General features: G+C 42.7%; 2 protein-coding genes across 3 annotated transcripts; both read right to left on the reverse strand.

The window, feature by feature from the left end:
• Positions 1-1,304: 1,304 nt before the first annotated feature.
• Positions 1,305-13,476, reverse strand: kif3b (kinesin family member 3B). 2 transcript variants are annotated; one of them, XM_019255603.2, is made up of 9 exons: positions 13,356-13,476; positions 10,949-12,421; positions 10,727-10,828; positions 8,610-8,732; positions 7,348-7,466; positions 5,741-5,857; positions 4,418-4,523; positions 4,030-4,241; positions 1,305-3,859 (listed from the first exon to the last, which is right to left on the reverse strand). In XM_019255603.2, the coding sequence occupies exons 2-9, from the start codon at positions 12,338-12,340 to the stop codon at positions 3,754-3,756; spliced, it is 2,277 nt and encodes a 758-aa protein (XP_019111148.1). In that variant the 5' UTR covers positions 12,341-12,421; positions 13,356-13,476; the 3' UTR covers positions 1,305-3,753. The 2 variants fall into 2 exon arrangements, with proteins under 2 accessions (XP_019111148.1, XP_019111142.1); XM_019255597.2 differs by having other exon boundaries at positions 10,949-12,424; positions 13,356-13,415.
• A 550-nt stretch (positions 13,477-14,026) lies between these two features.
• pofut1 (protein O-fucosyltransferase 1) lies at positions 14,027-19,838 on the reverse strand. Its single transcript, XM_010749249.3, has 7 exons — positions 19,624-19,838; positions 19,224-19,345; positions 17,362-17,544; positions 16,986-17,098; positions 16,699-16,891; positions 15,305-15,547; positions 14,027-15,070 (listed from the first exon to the last, which is right to left on the reverse strand). The coding sequence occupies exons 1-7, from the start codon at positions 19,763-19,765 to the stop codon at positions 14,876-14,878; spliced, it is 1,191 nt and encodes a 396-aa protein (XP_010747551.2). The 5' UTR covers positions 19,766-19,838; the 3' UTR covers positions 14,027-14,875.
• Between the last annotated feature and the right edge of the window lie 14 nt (positions 19,839-19,852).

Raw genomic sequence — 19,852 nt, forward strand, 5'->3', positions numbered from 1 at the left:
GGGGGTCTGCCTCCAAACCAGAAGAGGAGCTTGATAGCTGAAAGCTCTGGCTCCCAATCTACTTTTTAGGAACCACAAGGAACCCAGCATCCTGAGAGCGCAGTGTTCTAGAGGGGTAGTAAGGTACTATGAGCTCTTTTAGATATGATGGTGCCCGACCATGAAGAGCTTTGTAAGGAAGGAATTCTATCCAAGCCAATGCAAAGAAGCCAGTACATGTGCTGCAGCATACTGGATTACTTGCAAAATTCGGATTATTGTGTTGTTATGTAGGTGAAAAAAAGGCAGAAATTTGTTTCATATGGATATTAAAAGGACAAATCCTGATTTTAAAAGATGAAGATTAAAAAGAAGGTATTTGCCTTTAAGATGTTGTAGGGTAGAAATATGAAGTTGCATAAATATTACAGTAACGTGTGTTACATTCCACCATTGTTAGTGCCTTAGAAGTAACCCGTTGCATTTCTATTTATAAACAGGAACATCCTTGAAAACCCTGTCAGGTCCCAGCGTGGCTGTTTTGGTCCACACCAGTATAATTGTTGTGGTCAGATGAATTGTACCCAGCGTGGGAAACAAAGCAGAGTCTGACTACAGTGGACTGAACAACAAGTTTTAAAAAAGACCCAAACACAAACACACTGAGATGTAATAATAATAATAATAAGTGTTATTTTTAAAGCCCCTTTTAAAAGAATGTTACAACGCTGAAGATCTGAGACTATGCTGAGGCTCCGTAGTACAATGTGACCACATAGGCACTTGTTTAGCTTTAACACAAACACACTGAGATATATGAGCATGTATACACTCGCTTAGTTAACAGGAACCAACTGCACTGAACTGAATGAGCGTGTATGAATGAACAACTGCAAGTGATGTCTTTGAGGAGGAGAGCATCCTCTTCACCACAGCACAATCTACTCGTCCTGTGTGATATCTACAAATATGTTAGATTAGAACAGAGGCAGGATTTTCTCTCTGAGGTTAAAAAAAGGAAGCATAATTGATAAGTCAGTCAAAACTAGTCCTTCTCTTTCCGGGGGTTAAAAACAGGCCTCACAGGTTGAAGCTCCCTCATGTCATGGGTCAGGACTGTGACCTGAGTAAGGATCAACCATCACCCGGGCTCGAAGACATCAAGCCTTTGGATGATTTCCATATTTACATCTACATCAATAAAACATGATCTCGTATAAGACACGCCATATAATGTGTGTTTTCCACTACTGACCTCCTGAAAAGGCTGAGAGCTAAATACAACTAACTCATGTATGAACAAAAATAGCACAACTCAAAATAAATATCATTGAATTGTCTTTAATAATCAAAAGAAACTAAACAGGTAAAGACACAGCTGGCCACAGACAGACGTCATGACACCGGCATGAGCGCCGTTTGGCTATAAAAACAAAACCAACACGTTTAAAAGTTGGTCACAAGTTTGGATCCAGTGATGCAGTTATGGGATACAGACGCAAAGATATCCAATTCAATTAAGACGTTCACATTTTTGCTTACCAAATTCCTATGAATGATGAACACTCACACAACCAAACGGACTTCTCAAGCTTGCTAAAATCATGCAGCAGCTACACAGCATCGCAATGTTAGTTACAACATTTAGGCCTTATTCTAATGATTATGTTTATGACGTTAAATGTACAGTGAACATGTAAATACTCAGCTGTGACTTGAAACAATCTGACATTTCTTTCTAGAAGCAGTCTCCACATTTCACCCAATCAACAATGTGCAACAGTTGATTCATGCACTCACTATCCATGTGGAGAACTGAAGACAAAAAGCATTTGGAGTGTACGCACACACACGCAACGAGAAGCCTGTACCTTGCTCAATAAGAAAGAAGACATGACGCAAAAAATAAAATTTCAACATTAAATTACAAAGCTCCAAAAAATAAAACAATCTATTCGAAAGAAAAAAATGAATAAAAATGTATATCTACATCTGTATATAAAAATGAAAGATTACAATAAGTTAGATTTTTTCAATAGGGAAACCCATTTTTGTATTTTTTTTTTAATATATCTGCAAAAGTGACTGAGGATTGCCTATCAACAAGTCTATAGTCATTGTTACATATCCAAATACATAAAGGCATGCAGGCACGGATCAAACAGCAACTTTCAAATGAGGTGGACTCAGACAATTAACCGCGCACCTCACCATGACTATCTAAAGGATTTGATTTGCCGTTTGACCCAGGCCTGTTGAAATGTCACAGTGGGTTGTAAAACCCTCCACAGCAGCAGCGAGCGAGCGGACAGCACAGCCCTCACAGTGAAGAGTATGGGGAACAGAGAGCAGCAGAGAGACAGGCTGCATATTAGTCACCTGGATGCATACTAATAGAACGGTTTGAGCCATTCAAGTCTGTAGTGTGCTCGGACTGAGGCACCCGCACAGTGCTGTGAGGAGCTCAGTCCTCCCCCCCTGGGCTTTTATTTACTGTTCTGTTAGAGCAATTTGTTCTATCCAAGGACCGTTCAGACCAGTACAAAGCAGATGAAGTAAACTAACTAAACTAAAAAAAGCAGGAGGATACGTCGCCCTCTGCTTGCCTGGCCTTCCTGTAGGGTGGTTGAATGCCGTGTCCAAATGCTCTGCCTCTCCATATGAGTGCACCCCACTCTGACAGAACATGCTAATGACAATCCCCCCGATGCTGGAATGAATGATCAGACTGACGCAGCATGCACACTTCAGATAAAGAAGCAGAGATTAAGGACACGGGTTAAGGCACCTTGGAACCCTGATGAATCTGAGGCACAGTCCAGGAAGTGACCCAGGGTGTGTTTAGCACTGATCTCCTGCTCAGATGTCTGGAACTGCAGTGTCCTGCAGCCTACAATGGGGTGACAGTGGGTGTTTGTGTAAATGTGTTGAGCTCTCCCCCCATCGTTCCCCACCTCCATCTCATATGCTTCAGGAAGAACAGCATCTACTTTTTACAATTACAGCAACTGACAGAGGCCACGTCTGTAGTGTGCCTGTGCATTTACAATCATACAGAGTCAAAGGAAGGGTTCAACATTTTAGGCAATAAACTTATCTTTAGTCTGTGCATTAAATACGAAGCCAGAGGCAGCAGGTGATTAGTGTAGTTTAGTGTAAAGATGGGCTAACACCAACCATCGGCCCACCAATGAACTATTAAGACATCGCATCTTATTGGAGTTTTTTCACCACATGCCACAAGACAGTGTTTTTGTCTTCTTCTAACTCAAGTTTATTTCCCGAAATGATGAAGATCCCTTTGAGACAGACACACAAAAGATTTAAAGCTCCATTCTAACGACGGAAGAAAACAGCGCAGTGACAAACCGAAACGTTCAATATTCTGACAGCGGTGTAAAGACACACATGACAACACACTGACAAACGCTTACACACATCGTGACACAAATATAAGACCATCAGAGGCATTTCGCCCAATGTAAGATAACAGCAGTGTGGAGTGATGTGAGGCTTCATGCATGGCTGCTGTCTTAGTGCTGTACTGACTTAGTCCTCAGGAGGAGGGGTTTCAAATCTCTGACAAGCTCATGATGACAGTGAATAGTGGTGTGTTACAGTTAAAACCTACAAAGCAGCTCTAATCTTAGAGTTTTCTTTATCCAAGATCATGACACAAACCAAAAAACAACAAAACCCATTCTCTCAAAGTTGAGTCCCAAAAGTGGCAAGGTGCACAAGAGAGGTTGGTGGTGAGATTAGCGATAGAAACTGTCACTTGGGCACCAGGCCGCGGGATTGTGGGTAAAGCGGGGATCCTGGACTGGCAGGGCTGAACGGAGACGTCGGGGTGCTCGACTTCTTGCCTGTTCTTGGTCGACTGAGAAAGCAATGGCAGAGGGTTAAACACATTGTGAGAATGACAGCAGAAGGTAATGAGGCTACACATATATACAACAGGACCACCAGCCAAACCACAAACTGAATACATGTGGTCTTCACAGCTGGAGTACAGCTGCAGGTGATAGCTGTGTTCAGGGTTTGTCTTACCCAGACTTTGGTTTCTTGAGGCTGCCACTGGCGCTGGTGGACGGGGATGGTCCCAAACTGCTGTGAAAGCCCGAGGCATCAACCTGGATTTCATCCTCATCCCTCAGAGCATCCTCCAGAGCCGCCGCCACCTTTGGGGCAATAACCGGCTCCTGATACTCTTTTGTGGTCCGAGCCGGCAGGTCCATGTCCAGCATTATGATGTTTTCAGCCTGGAGAGAAACAAGTCAATCCAGGTACAAGAGCATTTAAGAATGTGGCACGATGATGCACATAGGCACAGTGAAGAATGCAGGTTTATCCATGTTGCCCATTTACTGCATGCACAGCATCCCCAGTGAAGGGTTTTGAATGATGAGGTGTGTCTGTGGTGTTTGATGCAGCTTACTTTGTATCTCATGTCAGGCCTCATCATCATGGCCATGCGAGCATGGTGACTGAGAGGCCTCCTGTAGCCCACTGCGGACAAAGGCCTGGTCATCATCTGATGGTCACTGAAGCAGACACAGAGTCAAAGAGTGAATACTGCATCATGGGAAAAGTGCAGAGAGAGCTGAGCAGTTGGACATAGTAAGGGATGCACATTTGCACAAGTTATTGCACATGAGTCCATATGTATATTTTTCATATGTATATTTTAGTATGTATAGTATGTATATTCCGCACTCCATGTATATGGTTCATGCCAGCGTGGGACAGGATCTCTTTTGCTGCAGTGGAAACTGAAAGGGCTTCATCAACATCACTTGAGCTGGAGATGAAATCATCAACGTAGAGAGACTCTCTCAGTGCCTCCACCACCTTGGGCTGCTGGCTTCCATACTGTGTTAAGTGTTTTCTTATGGTGGCAGCAGTAGCAGGAATGGGCTGGGTGACACTCCAAATACTACTCTACTCTACTGTGAGCACTGGTTTGTCATGTCGCCATGGTAACGCAACTTCATAACAAAACACTTTTGTAAGTTAGAGTCTGTTAAAGTTCTGTAGAACCTCGGTTTCTGCTGAGCTTTGGGTCTTTTCGTTGGCAATGCCCAGTGACTCCACCGCCCAGAAGGCATGTAACCGTTTTTGTCTCCCTCTAGGCTGCAAGTGGTGCCGGTTACACTGGATGACCCCTGCAAAGCCCAACCAAAGCTGCTTTCTTTGGCCACAAGTGATTCTGAGATACTCTGGACCTTGATAGTCCCTTTCTCTGTAGCTCCTCTTGGATGGGTTCGCTAGGAACCTTTATCACCGCTGTGTACACTTGAGGTGTTTCCACCGCCTCAATCTCAATTTTTCAACAACGTTCACAGTCTTTCAATCTTGAAATCACGGGTTTCGGCACCAAAAAATGTTGTTTAAATTGTTGGAGCTTCTACAAAAAAAACGACGATCGTGAAGGCTTCTCATTCAAACCGATTATATTTACTAATTCAAACACGTAAAACACTGTTATGAAGAGGAAGAAAAAAAACGACAACGGCGACATAAACGAAACGAGGAGGAAAAAGTCAGATCCGTTACCTAGCAACCAATAGATTCCAACACAAAGGAATGGAGTGGAGATGAAAACTGAGCCACGCAACACTGTCAACATCTGCGTCATCACCACAACTCTACACACAGTGTGACTAACAGAACCATTCAATTGATTATACAGCTGTACAAGCTGGTCATCCTCATTTAAACACTGAGAATGTACAAAGAAATGATTAACATTGTAACTTACTCCTCTATACGTGTGATGGGCTTCATCTTCCAGTATTCATCCTCGTCATCAAAGTAGGCCCTGTTGACTATTTTGTTCTTCTCCTCTAAGGGAATGAAGTTCTCAATGATCAGATGCCTGAAGGACAAACAGACAAACAATCAGACAGAAGCAGTAACAGACAGAGAGACGACACAGACATGGTCCCATAGACCAACACGCTGTGTGTTATTGGACAGGAAGTGGACCGGTATCAAGGCTGTGCTATAGTAATGATAGACCTGCTGTATTTCAAATTCATTAAAGCGTTACCAAGTAGTATTACGGTTTGAGCCTCTGTGACAAAGAGTGCAGTGCATGTGTATTCCTCAGAGTCAGCTCCATGAAGAAATGATCAAAACCATTTTGGAAATAAGACGCTGTAAGGATGTGCACTGCATAGTAACAGTTTGAGTAACAGCATTGTGTCACACAAACAGTTATGTTAACATTATAAGAAAACATTAGTTTATATAAAAGGCTTGGGGAAACATTGTGCCTGGTGGCAGAATTAACCAATCTAAACATGGATGGTGTCATTGTTCTACAGCCACAGCTACACAAGCAACATTTTTAAAGCAATAAAGTCGTCTATTTCCACGTTAATGACACATTAATATACACTACTCTCAAAAAGATATAAGATATTTGGACTTTCAGGTAAAATCTCTGGAAAATGTAAAAAGTTAATACAGTGATATTATATTATTAGGGCATTTAAGAAGAAGCATGAAATGGTTTTTCTTCATCTTAAACTATTTACTGAAACAAACAGTGGTATGTACACCACAACAAAAAACGTCAATGTCTCAGTAACTTGTCATGTGGCCTTGACCATCGATTACAGCTTGACTAGGCATCTCATGCTGTTCACAAGTGGACTTATTCCAACCTGCTGATGACACTCTGTGACACTCAGCGCTCAGTGCTAACTTCCCTCTGAGTACTGCCTGTTTGAAGCCTCACACTGACCAGGTACTGTTGATGGATTTGTTGGGTGTCGTCTTGGTCTCATGATGTCACAATGTGAACAGCACGATGAAGAGGACTGTTTAAATACAAACTGTCACTGAAGCAGAACATTTAGTGGTCCATTCATGGATCACACACTTGTTTGTTAGAGAACAGTATGTTATGCAATAAGTACTGAAACACTGAACAGTTGGACATGTGCATTCAAATGTTTAAAGAAGGTCAAGTGAAATTCACCTGTGAAGGTTAGAGTGGATTTTAGGCGCTCTCTGAAATCTGAATCTCTCTTTTTGTGAGTAGTGTGTATTCATGGAAACAGAATTAACTATGCCTGGATCCTAAGAATGAACCAGAACAACCTGAAAACCATTTTCTTCTTCATTTACCTGAGCGTTTAGTTAGCATGTGCAGTGTGTGCATTCAATACACACAGACTTTTCACAGCCAGTCGCTTTGCATAAAGAAATGATTTGATTGTGTCAGGGTTTGTGTCTGAAATCAGATGCAGGTTACAGTACATGTTCCCTCCTCTGTCAAGACAGATGATGGTCACAAGACATGTAATATAGATCAACGTCTTCCTGCCAGGCCAACAGTATCATATGTAGGCTCCATACTTGAGTTTGAGGTCCCTGGTGAGCTCATTCTGGGTCTGTTCCAGGTCCTGGCGGTCATTGATGTGTGCCTCCTGGATGTCATGGATTTCTGCCTTCACTGCCTGCAGCTTGGCAAACAGCTAGAGGAGAAGGAGAGAGGAAATCAGGGTCACCACGATGAAGGACTTTTAGAATATTCAGCCTCAAATCTGGCTTAGACAGCTGACTGTCATGAGGGATAATGGACTCTCCAAGCACAGAACCAATAGTGTACTCTTACCTGTTCCAAAATAGTACCTGACCTACTTACATGCAAGGCATCGTATTACCAGATACAGAGGCCTCACAAGTACTGAACATCAGATTGTCAAAAGTAAATGATCAAACATGTATATACACTGTCTTGAAAAAGTGCTTGCCCCCTTCCTGATTTCTTATTTTGTTGCATATTTGTCACACTTAAATGTTTCAGATCATCAGAATTGTTTTTATATTAGTCAAAGTTAACCAGAGTAAATACAAAATGCAGTTTTTAAATGATTACTTCATTTATTAAGGGAAAAAAGCTCCAAACCTGCCTGGAGACTGTGCATCCCGTTACATGTGATATAAAACTAACGCAGCATTTCATAAAGAGAACATCATACCAACAGTCACACATGGTGGTGGTAGTGTGATGGTCTAAGGCTGCTTTGCTGCTTCAGGACCTGGACGACTTAATTGGCGGAACCATAAATTCTGCTCTCTACCAGAACATCCTGAAGGAGAGTGTCCGACCATCAGTTTGTGACCTCAAGCTCAAGTGGAATTGGATCATGGAGCAGGGCAATGACCCAAAACACACCAGCAGGTCCACCTCTGAATGGCTAAAAACCAAAATGATGGTTTTGGAGTGACCTAGTCAAAGTCCGGACTGAGGATTGAGATGCTGTGGCATAACCTTAAACAGGCCGTTCATACCCTCTAATGTGCATGAATTAAAACTATATCAGAAATGAAATGATCATTTAAAAACTGCATTTTGTATTTACTCGGGTTATCTTTGTCTAATATTAAAATTAGTTTGATGATCTGAAATATTTAAGTGTGACAAATATGCAAAAAACTAAGAAATCAGGTAGGGGGCAAATATTTTTACACAACACTGTATGTGCAGTGTATTTTTATGTAAGGCAGAAACACACATGCAGAAACAGTGTAGTGTAGGTTTTTTCCAGATCCTCCATCTAGTGCACATGGAGGGCTCATCCATCACATACACCACCAGACGCTGCAGCTGCTACCTTTTTCAGCTTCTTGGTTTTGATGTCGACCTCCTGCTGCAAAGAGCTGTAGGTCTCCTTCAGCTCCAGAGTCTCCTCGTCACGACTCTCCACCTGCTGCTGCATCTCCCTCTCTCGTCGTTTCTGGAAACACACACACACAAACATGTACATTCAGAAAACACAATGTGTGTAATGAGGCTACACTGAAGTGAGATACATAATCGGTCAGTGCAGTAAGGGACAGTGTACAGCAAAACGGTTATCATATATGGACACTGGATGGAGCTTTATCAAACTGTCAAGGACCAAAAAGGTGCCTGGTTCAATATCTGGCTCCCAGAGTCCAGTTGAAGCATCTTTTGGGGTATATAGAATATTCTAAATTCAAATATATATTCGAAAATTTAAAAAAACTCATCAGCAGCTGCTTTGCGAGTGGCCACACTGCATGACGGGTCAGGGAAAGATCACAGGAGTTGCACCTGCACAGCGTCACTCACTGCTGAAAGTGAGACACGACAAAAAACGTGGCAGATGCAGATGGCAGAGAGAAAAAGGAAATGGCAGAAAGTTCAGAGCCCAACTCAGCAGCAGAGAGAGTGGTTTGGACTCCAAGCAACCTAAAAGCCCTGATTGGAAATACTTCAGATTTTGGTCAGTAGACGAAAAAAATGCCATTAGTTCATTTACTTATTTTGTAATGTGTAGGTATGTTTTCAAAGACATGTTAAAACTGAAATAAAAATACCTATACAAGAAGTTATGTCTCTTGTTATTGACATAATGCGCAAATATAGATATTCGAATGGTTCAAACCTGTGTGTGTTTTTTTTAGAGCGAATATTCAAACGTAAATTTGGAGCAATTTTGACAGGCCTGTGTGAATGAAGGTTGTAAAATAATTTTATTCTTCAATTTTGCTGGGGAACATATATTTTAAAAGATCAAATTCTGTGCTCTTACACCATGTGATGGGCCGACGTCGCACTAATTACACTTTGTCTTAAATACATTTTTTTTGCAGCTGAGGACTTCATCACACACTTATTATCTTATTATTATCACACAAGTATTATCATATAAAACATGAAGAAAATGTTTAATGATTTTTGTTGTCCTAAATACAACTTTATTTAATTAGCTGTAGAATCAAAATGTCTAATATCCAGTTTAATGTTGCCAACTTACAAATTCTGCCGATAATGTATTTTGTCTTTGTGATAAACAACATGTAATATACTATCACACAAAGAACACACATTATGGCATGAATTCATTTTCTAAACAGATATTTCATAAATATAATAAAAAAATAAAAATCATTTTTAAAAAGTTGACATCTTAATGACAGCGTTTACAGTCATGTCTTGATTGATTTTCCCCTCCACAACCCTTTTTCTTTCTTTCTTTGTGTCTGTTTTCCTCTTCACCTCCAATGACAGACTGTGTTTAGCCATTTGTACCTGAAGTAAACAGCCCTTATAGTCATTAATATGCATCCATTAAAAAACACTTAATTACACTTAACACTTAATTAATTAATGTAGTAATGGTGTTGAAAATAAAGTAGTCATTTCAAACACATAATTCAATTACGAAAGAAATGAGAGTTATGTCACCTCCATCAGCAAAAGGTGTCAACTCTGTAAGAATTAATATCTGATGGAGTTCAGCTGTTATGAGAGGGAGACACCAGATGAGTGAATCTATAAAAAAGTAGACAGCTCATCAGTGCTGGAGGACCACTGCTGCCATTTTCCAAACCAGGAGGTGAGACACGAGTCGTTAGGATATAGCTGACCCTCTTTATGCATGATTAGATGTTTGGGGGACACAACTTTAAAAATGACCAACATTTTCCATAAATATCTATGTTATCAGCAGGTATAGTTAGTTTTATATGTTTTGAAACAGTCAATTCTTGTGTGGGACAAGGGTGTTTTCTGGGACATTCCATACAGACTCTAAGAAATGTGGCAAACTGTGACAAAAGTCTTGATGTTTGCACATGATGCTGGCAAAATGTCGACAGACAAAAGAACTTTGTCTTCTTGCTAGTACCTGTTACCTTCAGAACAACTATACTGTAACCTGTGGTCACAGTTATTGTAAGTGACAGTAGATGTCAGGTGTACCTGTTCAGCAATTTCCTGCCTCTTCAGCTCCAGCATTCTCTGTTGCTCGTTGGTGTGATCCACAATGTTCTTCCCTCCTACGAGGAGCTTACTCTCCATTGCCTGCATGGGAGAAAAAAGATCAAACCATAAACCAGTTGCATGAACGTTAAAAAGAATGTTGACTTCTGAGAAGATCCACTGCACAGAAACACTACCAGCCTGGCAAGAAAATCTGCTCACCTTCACTTTGGCTGCCAGCATCTCTCCGGCCTCCCTCTCCCTTCTCAGATCTTCCATTTTCTTCTCTTTCTCTTTCAACAGCCGAACTCTCTCCTCAGCCACCAGACTGTGATCGTCCATGATAGCCTTTCTCTCCCCTTCCAACTTCTCCTGCTGCTCCCGCCAGTAATCCCCATCTTCATCATCGTCCTCCGTTTCTCCTTCTTCCACATCGTCACTATCACTTCCTTCCCCGGCCCTCCTCCTCTGTCCTCTCCGTTTCTTCTTTCCTGAGCGTTTCTGCAGCTGTTCCTTCAGCCTCGCTATCTCCTCCTGAAACCCCCTGAGCAGGGCATCCTTGGGATCCTCATTGATACGCGGTTTATTCTTGATGTTCTTAGCCCTGTTGGAATAGCGCAGCGTTGTCAAGGTCTCCTCCACATTGTAGGATGCTGGGCCAATGTTTGCAACCATGACAGTGCGGGCATTGCCCCCCAGAGAGTCCTGCAGCAGACGAGTGAGTTTTGAATCTCGGTAGGGGATGTGGCTGCTCCTGCCGTCCACCAGGGCCGATATGACATTCCCCAGAGCAGAGAGCGACAGGTTGATCTTCGTGGCTTCTTTCAGCCTCTCCCCCTTAGCACCAGTCTTGGTTTGTCTTTCGCTGCCGGCTAAGTCTACCAGGTTCAGTTTGCCAACTCTGATGTGGTTCTCCCCATCCACACCCAACTCACTGCACTCCACGGTGATGACAAAGATGGCGTGGGAACGAGAGCTGTGTTCATTCATGTTAGTGGAACCCACTGAACGATTCTGGTTGCCCACATTCATGACACGCTCAATCTCCTGCACACTCTTGGTGACAAACGATAAAAGGTCTTTCACATACACACCTGTGTCAGGCTTCTCCCTGAGCTCGAGACGACGCACCTGGTCTTTAGAGAGCAAGTCCCTGATCTCCTCCTGGTAAATTTCTAGATATGATGCTCTTACCAGGTACTGCTGATTCTGGGATCGAGATATGTGAGTGAAGATATGCTCAAAGGAGTTAGGGATCACCCCTCTCCTCTCTGGGTCATTCCTAACCCCCTCCATAGTGTATGTTTTCCCTGTACCTGTTTGCCCATAGGCAAAAATGGTCCCATTGAACCCAAAAAGAACTGAATCCACCAGGGGCCTGAAGGTTTCATCATACAGATCTATCTGTTTGGAGTTCCAGTCGTAGACTGAATCAAAAGTGAAGATTTTGGGGAGCTCACTGGCCGAAGCCTCCCTGGGGTTCCTGACAATAATTTGGCCCAATTTGACATCGACGGAGACCACCCTTTCAAACTTGGCTGCCCGCTCTTTCTCATTCATGGGGCGACAACGGACCACCACCTTGACCGACTCGGAGCTCTTGTTCTTGGACATGCTGCAGAGTGGCAACCCGCGCTTTTGTGTACGCCTCTGTCTTCAGGAACAGTGCTCCGGTGCAGAAGTCCACATCAGAAGCTGCTGGAGAGAGGACACAGTCAGTGATTAGTACAGTCATGGTGACTCACAGACCTGATGGTAAGGCTCAGCGTAACACACGTCCATCAACATGTTAGCTCTCCTGACACTGATACCTGTGCTGCAGGTTAACGTTCATCTCCCTGTACGTGGTAAAAACAGTCACAGAACACCTGAGCACTGATGTGACGTTAACCCAGTTTCTATAACCAGGGTTCCCACACCTTTTTCATGAACAAATTCAAGCACTTTTCAAATTTTTCCATTTTTCCAGCACCTTTAAATAGGTAGCCTACTAGTTGTGTTTGCCATGATGGTCATGGGAAGCACAGCAGTGCCACTGTATGGCATAATAATATGGGTCTAATTAGCATTATTTCATATGGTGGTAGATTGACTGTTTTGATTTTTAACTCATTTGTGAATTGGCTTGTGTTCTCAGCTTGTGAGCGGTGTATTGTGTAACTACCATAGCGCAATAACAGTGACAAATAGACAAATTTCAAGCATTTTCAAGCACTTCACAAAAAAATTCAAGCATTTTCACAACCTTGAAAACACTGAATTGAAATTCAAGCATTTTCAAAGAATTCAAGCACCCGTGGGAACCCTGGTTGGAGTAACCTGGAGTTGTTGAACGTTGCATTTCCAGGTTATGAAGTGAGCACGTCGATAAACGGCGTATTTAACTAACAAACGGACTCGTTAAACCAGCGGCTCCTGTGAGAATGAAAGCCCAGAACGAGAGCACAACACCGGCCTAGCAACCGCAAACACACGGTAACCTAAGCTGCTGCTGCTGCTTAGCATCACCTGGCTAACGCTGGTAGCGAGGGCGTAAATTATTACAACATATCCATACTTTATTAAAAATGAAGCTCAGACACAAACACAGCTTTCCCGCAAACACAGAGAAACGTCGATAAAGACTCACCAGCGGCGGACGTTAGCACACGTAAAACTCCCTGTCAGCCATTAGCCGCTCATCCCCAACAACGGTCCGGCTCAAGTTGCCAGATTGGAGCACTACATCCCCCGAAAGAGGGGTGTGTGGAGACACACTAATCCATCCAAATATGGACATTCCGGGTACGCATTATGTATTACAGTTAATTATATAATCTAACAACAACAAAAAACCCTGCAAATATGTTTATTCGGCTGTGAATAATGAGTTTTTATGGTTCATGTTGATTACTTGCAAATTCTACTGACATATCTGGCAACTAGATCTCCAGCAGATCTCCAGGTAGGGTGTGTTGTCCACTAATCAGATGATCAGTGGTTCGATCCCCTTCAGTCTGCATGTCGAAGTGTCCTTGGGCAAGATACTGAACCCCAAATTGCTCTTGAAGGTATGAATGGTTAGCTCCTAAAAAAACTGAGGAGCATGAACCTTAGAACCTTGCATGGCAGCCAGTGCCATCGGTATGTCAAATATGTTTATTCGACTGTTTTTTTTTGGTTCATGTTGATTACTTGTAAATTCTACTGACATATCTGGCAACCAGATCTCCAGCAGCTTGTCTGATGCAGCTCAGTGTTATCAGCTGATTCAACTGCACTCAGATCAGCTTCCGGCGAGGGAGGTCAACACACGGTTGGTTTCTTTAAAAAGTGAGTGTGCATCGTTTTATTGAGGAGAATCATAGAAAACACGTGACTTCAAGATCACTGCATTCACTGCTCACACATCCCCACTTTCATTTCATCAATGAAACCAGTGCAAATCAACTCTGTTTCCCCCCAAAACATCCCTGAAACATTAGTCCACATTCAGTGAATAACAATACTATCCTCACGCCGAGCACAGGGCTCCACACATTTCATCAGTTTTTTTTTGGTCCTGGTAAATTGAGATGTGGAAACACTGTCTCCATCTTCCTCCCTATAATTAGTATGTACAGGAGGGATCGGTTACTGTGCTCTCCTTGGAATGGAGGGCACAGAGGAAAGGAAAAGAACAAGCTGAGAAGACGTGGAGGGATGGAAAGGTAGGGAGAGAAAGAGAAGAGGGCAAAACGGAGAGGGAGAACATGATCGCTGACGCTGCAGTCAGTCTTTCCTGGGTTCACTGAGGTCACTCCAACATGTCTGAATTACTAAACATAGCTGCAGCTACAGTATACTGCAACAGCTAATAGAGATAGAAAGAGATAAAAAAGCTGAGAACATACAAATACTGGATTTCAAGCAGAGAACAGACAAAAATAAAGTGTTTCTTGGCAGCAGCAGTGTCCATGTCATAACATTTCAAGACATTACACTGCTGACCTGCTGCACCCTGTCTTATAAGCCCTTATTAAAACCCATTCTAAAAACAGGACTGGCCATTACACACTATGAACCATCATGTCACATTTCAATGTTTTCTGCCTTCGACATGCTCTCTCGTCTCCTCATGACAGTCATCCGGCATTAGCACCCAGAGGACGACCACGTGCCTCCTGTGCCTCAGAGCTCTTCTTTGTGATTTGATTTCCCGGGCTTGTCCATGCCAAAAAAGGACGACGGAAGTCCATGGATGTCCCGTTCTCTCTTGACGAATGCGGAAAAGGACGAGACACAGTTCCCGATGAAGTGGTCAGCTCGACCTAATATGTACAAGTCCATTTGGGCTGAGTCTGGCTGAAGAGTCACCACTTTGACCTGCAAAGCCAGAACCAAACACACAAGTAAACAACTACATATTGTTTATGTCACTTTTAGGTTTTAGACAACTTTACATTAAATGTGGTATGTTGAACATGGATGAGCTAGCTCTGCTCCAGCATAGAGTGAAGAGGGGTGGGAACCTAGTCAATTCTCAACTATCCTACAAAAGTTTTAAAAAAGTTTTTATGATATACTTGTGCTTGCATTACAGGGGCTTTACAAACCCACCTTTCCTTTGAAGAGCTTCTCAATGTCCCTACTGTGGGATTCTGAGTCAGTGGCAACGTAGACAGAGCGGGAAGAGGTCTTCTTCACCCACAGCTTGACAGCCCTGCGGATCTCTGCCAGGTCAGGAAGGCACATGGTCATGGTGAGAGGCAAGGCTGACTGACGGTTGTAACCAACACACTGAGGAGAGGCCATGAAGTGAGGCCCTGTGTCACCGCTTTTCAGCATTTTGCAGGCATTTTTCTGTGAGGGCGGATAAAAAAAACAAAAACTTTTAGATGTGTCCATTCATTCAGCACCTTTCTAGTCTAGAAAATGTTTTATGGTTCTGAATTGACTGATCAAAGTGATGGTCACTTGGCTCTGGAGGTAGGGTGTGTTGTCCACTAATCAGATGATCAGTGGTTCGATCCCCTTCAGTCTGCATGTCGAAGTGTCCTTGGGCAAGATACTGAACCCCAAATTGCTCTTGAAGGCTGTGCCATCAGTGTGTTAATGTGTATGAATGGTTAGCTCCTAAAAAACTGAGGAGCATGAACCTTAGAACCTTGCATGGCAGCCAGTACCATCGGTGTGTGAATGTGATATGTAGTGAAAAAGAGCTTTGAGTGGTCAGAAGACTGAAAAGGCTAAAAAGTACAGTCCATTTACCATTTGTATTTTTTCCTACTACCTATTCTCCTGTGCCACAAACTTCAAACTTTGTCCAAAAAAAAAAAAAAAAGACTATTAGAATACCAGTCTTTAAAAGATCAACTTTTAGATATGAACTGAATGTATGCAAGCTTACATGAGCAATCAAAGAAAGGATTAGTGTTATCTGTGCACAGCCTAAAGATTTGATACAGTTGTCCCTCACTATAACGCGGTTCACCTTTCGCGGCCTCGCGGATTTGTTTTAGTGTAATTTTGCGTCCTTTTTTTTTACAGCGTACTGTACAGTATGAACGCACATTGTGTCCGGCGTCCTGAAAAAACATTATGTAAATGGACTGTACTTATATAACACCTTTTTATTCTTCCTACCACTCAAAGCCCTTTTAAACTACATATCTCATTCACCCATTCACACACATACATTCACATTAACACACTGATGGTGCAGCCTTCTGGAGCAATTTGGGTTCAGTATCTTGCCCAAGGACACTTCGACATGCAGACTGGAGGAGCCAGGGATTGAACTGCAGATCATCTGATTAGTGGATGACCCGCTCTACCTCCGAGCCGCAGCTGCTATGTTGTTTGATGAAATGCAGCTTTGTTTCCTGGTGAGAACAGATGTGATGTCTGCAAACATATGTGAGCACATGAGTGGATGAGAAAGCGAAAAGCAGCAAGAGTAAAGTTTCCAAAAAGTTTCCAAATCCTCGCTCATACGTTGTGAATTATCTCACCCAGTCAATGCCAATCCTCAGGTGAATGCCAACATATGGCCTGGTCAGCAGGGTAGCAATGTGCTCCTCTCCCTCCTTTACCATCTTGTCTGACCACACAACATAGCGCTGCAGGCCCACATGCTCCTCTATCACTGGGAACTGGGCAGGTGCCCCAGGCAGTGCCAGGACAGGGTGCTCAGAGGGAGGGAACCTATTCCAACAGAACCCGTATCAGTCAGTCTGTCATTAGGTTTAAAGGTTAGCAACGTGTCTGCGGCACAGAGACCACTCAAACATCGACTCACTTCTTCATCCACTGAGGTTGGTGGTAGGCACCAAAAGAAATACCACCAAACAAGACAGACGTGTCAAATTCCACACCCACATAGTCCCAGAATGGACCAAACGGGTTCCCGTCCTGAAAAACAATCACAACATAACAGAGCATGAAACAGTCACAGCAGTGTCAGAAGACAGAGCTTGTGTCTCATAATCTGTGGTCGATGGGCCACCAGAGGGCAGCATTTCACCATCATCCTTTTTAACTTATCACCATCGTGATGTGATAAAGAGGCTGAGCAATGAATAAAAGTACTTCAGTCTCTGCTGCTTTCAAATGAAGCTCTAAACTAATCATCAGATGATCATATTTCATTGTAATCTTCTCCCCTGGACTCTCACCTTCATAGGGCAGGATTTCTTGTCTGCACTCCGCTGTGCTGCAGTCTCAAAGCAGTAAGCTTTCCTCTGTCCTGCAGGCCAGTATTTAGGAGCCAGCTTCTCCATGAAGTCCTCCAGGCTGAGCACGCGGTGGTAGGCAGACAAGGCCTCCAGCTGGAAGAATTCACTGTAGGGGACATGGACCTGAGCAGAACAGAAAAAAAAAATCTTAACAGCACTGTCCAACTCAAGGTAAAGCTGATGATATCATAATTGTTATTGTAAATAAATCCAAAATATGTGTTTAATACTTCAAGCACTCACTTCTAATTACTGAAACAAAATACATCTTTATCACTGAATCTATGAATATGGTCTGAAATAAGCACCCAAGCGAACATGTAGATAGGATTTGTCTGTGCTGCACAGACTGTAATGAAAAAAATATATTTCACAAACAGTAATATGCTGCAATAATTGAGATCAAGGGTTTCCAAACGTATTTTAAAGAGGGCTAGATTTTTAAAGATATTCTTTTGGCGGCAGAACAGTGACATGAATGTGGGGAGAGAAAGATGGGGAATGACATGTAGCAAAGCATCTGAAGTCACGTAACAAACATTAAACCTGAAAGAAGTTGATAGAAATCTTAAGATCATGTTCATTCTAAATATGACTTATAATGAGTAATGCGAAGTCTGTTAACGTTTAAGTTTAAAACGTGTCACTCTTAGGGGTGGGAATCGAGAACCGGTTCCGTGTGTTTCAATTTCATGGAATCGTTTGGCAGTTTATCTAACGATTCTCTTATCGATTCCAGAAAGCACGAATCACGTCGCCTAACTTCTGCAAGAAGTTACACACGCTCGATTCCAGCAAGCATGACAAATTACGGCACGTAACTTATGCAAGTTTCGCACGTGCAGTGCAATCAGTAGTAAACAATGGCACCCACTTGAGTTCAAACGCTCAAAAGTTTGGCTGCATTTTACCAAAACAGATTGCAACAGGACGACTTGCAATCATTGCAAAGTGGAGATAACAGCGGAACATGCAGAAACATTTGCGCACACAACATGCAATATTTTTAAATGAATGTCATGTTTTTGACACGCTTCGGACTGGAGATGAATCTCAACCTAGCAGCAGCGGCAGCAGCCAGTCTGTGACCACCTCTGCGGTTACTACGGAAGGTAAATAACACACTGCCTACCATGTTAGCACGATGTGCTTCTTTGTAAAACATGCTATAACAGTTCACATTAAACGAATGCCTTCTGCATTACATTTAGAAGATGAGAGAGAGTCTGGCTGGCTCAGAGGCTGCAGCTGTACTAGTACTCGCTCCAGTTCACTACTTCCTCTAGGTGATGCTGATCAAACTGTTTGTTCTCCTTTTTTTCCCAAATGAGAATCGATGAGAATCGATAAAGAATCGAATCGTTAAGCAGAATCGATAATGGAATCAGAATTGTAAAAATCTTATCAATACCCATCCCTAGTCACTCTTGCTCTTGTCTTTAACAAAATCATTCAGAAAGTCATATTTAGTGTCACATCTACAGATATATATAACACCTTTATATATGTCCCTTTTGCCTCTGTATGATGCACTCACATGTGCAATCTGTGTGCAGAGCTCATATGAGGTGACTGAACGAAACGTTGAAATAAATGCGCACAAAAAATGTGAGTATATTAAATATAGAGAGGACAAAGTATTCACACATCAAACATATTTGTTGTTCTGTTTAATGTCCAAGAACAATCCTTACTGTGCAGCTTCTGACTTCATGTTCACTCAGTGTATTAATGGATTTGATATTGTGTTGTGTCTGTTTCTAGCTCATCTACTTTTGTCATTTATGTAAGACTGTACTTACATTGGTGTAAGGGGCTGTGTTGTGTCGGTACACTATCCAGGGAGGGACCGCCAGGGTTCGGTTCAACATCTTTGCAAAGGCCAGAGATCCCAGGAAGTGGTCTGCCTGGTTTCCAAAGCGACCTGAACCATAACACAGAGAAAGTTACACTCATTTCCAGCTGCAGACGAACAGGGCGGTGTGTGCGTATGTCTATATTTAAAGAGCTAAAACAGTGTATTTATTACTTTAACGTTACAAAGCTCCCACTAAGTTACCTGCTCAACTAACGCTAAACGTGTAACATTATATTATTATATTACGCCACTCTCAGCTTGTGAATGGGGAAAGTTTGACACTCGCTAACTCTGTTTGTTTCTGTTTCTTCTCCTTCCGACACTACGAGATAATAATAAGTTACCCATGCACGGGCAGTACAACACGTAGCCGTTTTCATCCCACGTCAATTCTTCGGCAAAGGTCGGCCACGTCCGGAGCAGCAGCGCTGAGAGTAAACATGTCAAACATGTGAGAGTCTGCTGTGTTTGCTGCACAGCCGCCATTGTGGTTCAGTTCACGTCCCACAATGCACGCGCCCCCTTCTTCTTCTTCTTCTTCTTCTTCTTCTTTGGGTTCACGCGCGCGTCTAC

This window comes from Larimichthys crocea, chromosome XV (genome assembly GCF_000972845.2).
Source record: "Larimichthys crocea isolate SSNF chromosome XV, L_crocea_2.0, whole genome shotgun sequence".
Lineage (NCBI taxonomy): Eukaryota > Metazoa > Chordata > Actinopteri > Sciaenidae > Larimichthys > Larimichthys crocea.

Bases quoted from the DNA above. Each gene is read 5' to 3' on its own strand.
- pofut1 (XM_010749249.3), bottom strand. From the start codon at position 19,765: ATGGCGGCTGTGCAGCAAACACAGCAGACTCTCACATGTTTGACATGT. The intron at 17,099-17,361 runs GTGAGAGTCCAG...ATTGTTTTTCAG, and splicing joins AGAAATCCTGCCCTATGAAG to GACGGGAACCCGTTTGGTCC. The intron at 16,892-16,985 runs GTGAGTCGATGT...CTGTTGGAATAG, and splicing joins CAACCTCAGTGGATGAAGAA to GTTCCCTCCCTCTGAGCACC.
- kif3b (XM_019255603.2), bottom strand. From the start codon at position 12,340: ATGTCCAAGAACAAGAGCTCCGAGTCGGTCAAGGTGGTGGTCCGTTGT. The intron at 8,733-10,726 runs GTACACCTGACA...GTGTGTTTCCAG, and splicing joins GGCAGGAAATTGCTGAACAG to AAACGACGAGAGAGGGAGAT. The intron at 4,242-4,417 runs GTAAGCTGCATC...GTTTCTCTCCAG, and splicing joins GGCCTGACATGAGATACAAA to GCTGAAAACATCATAATGCT.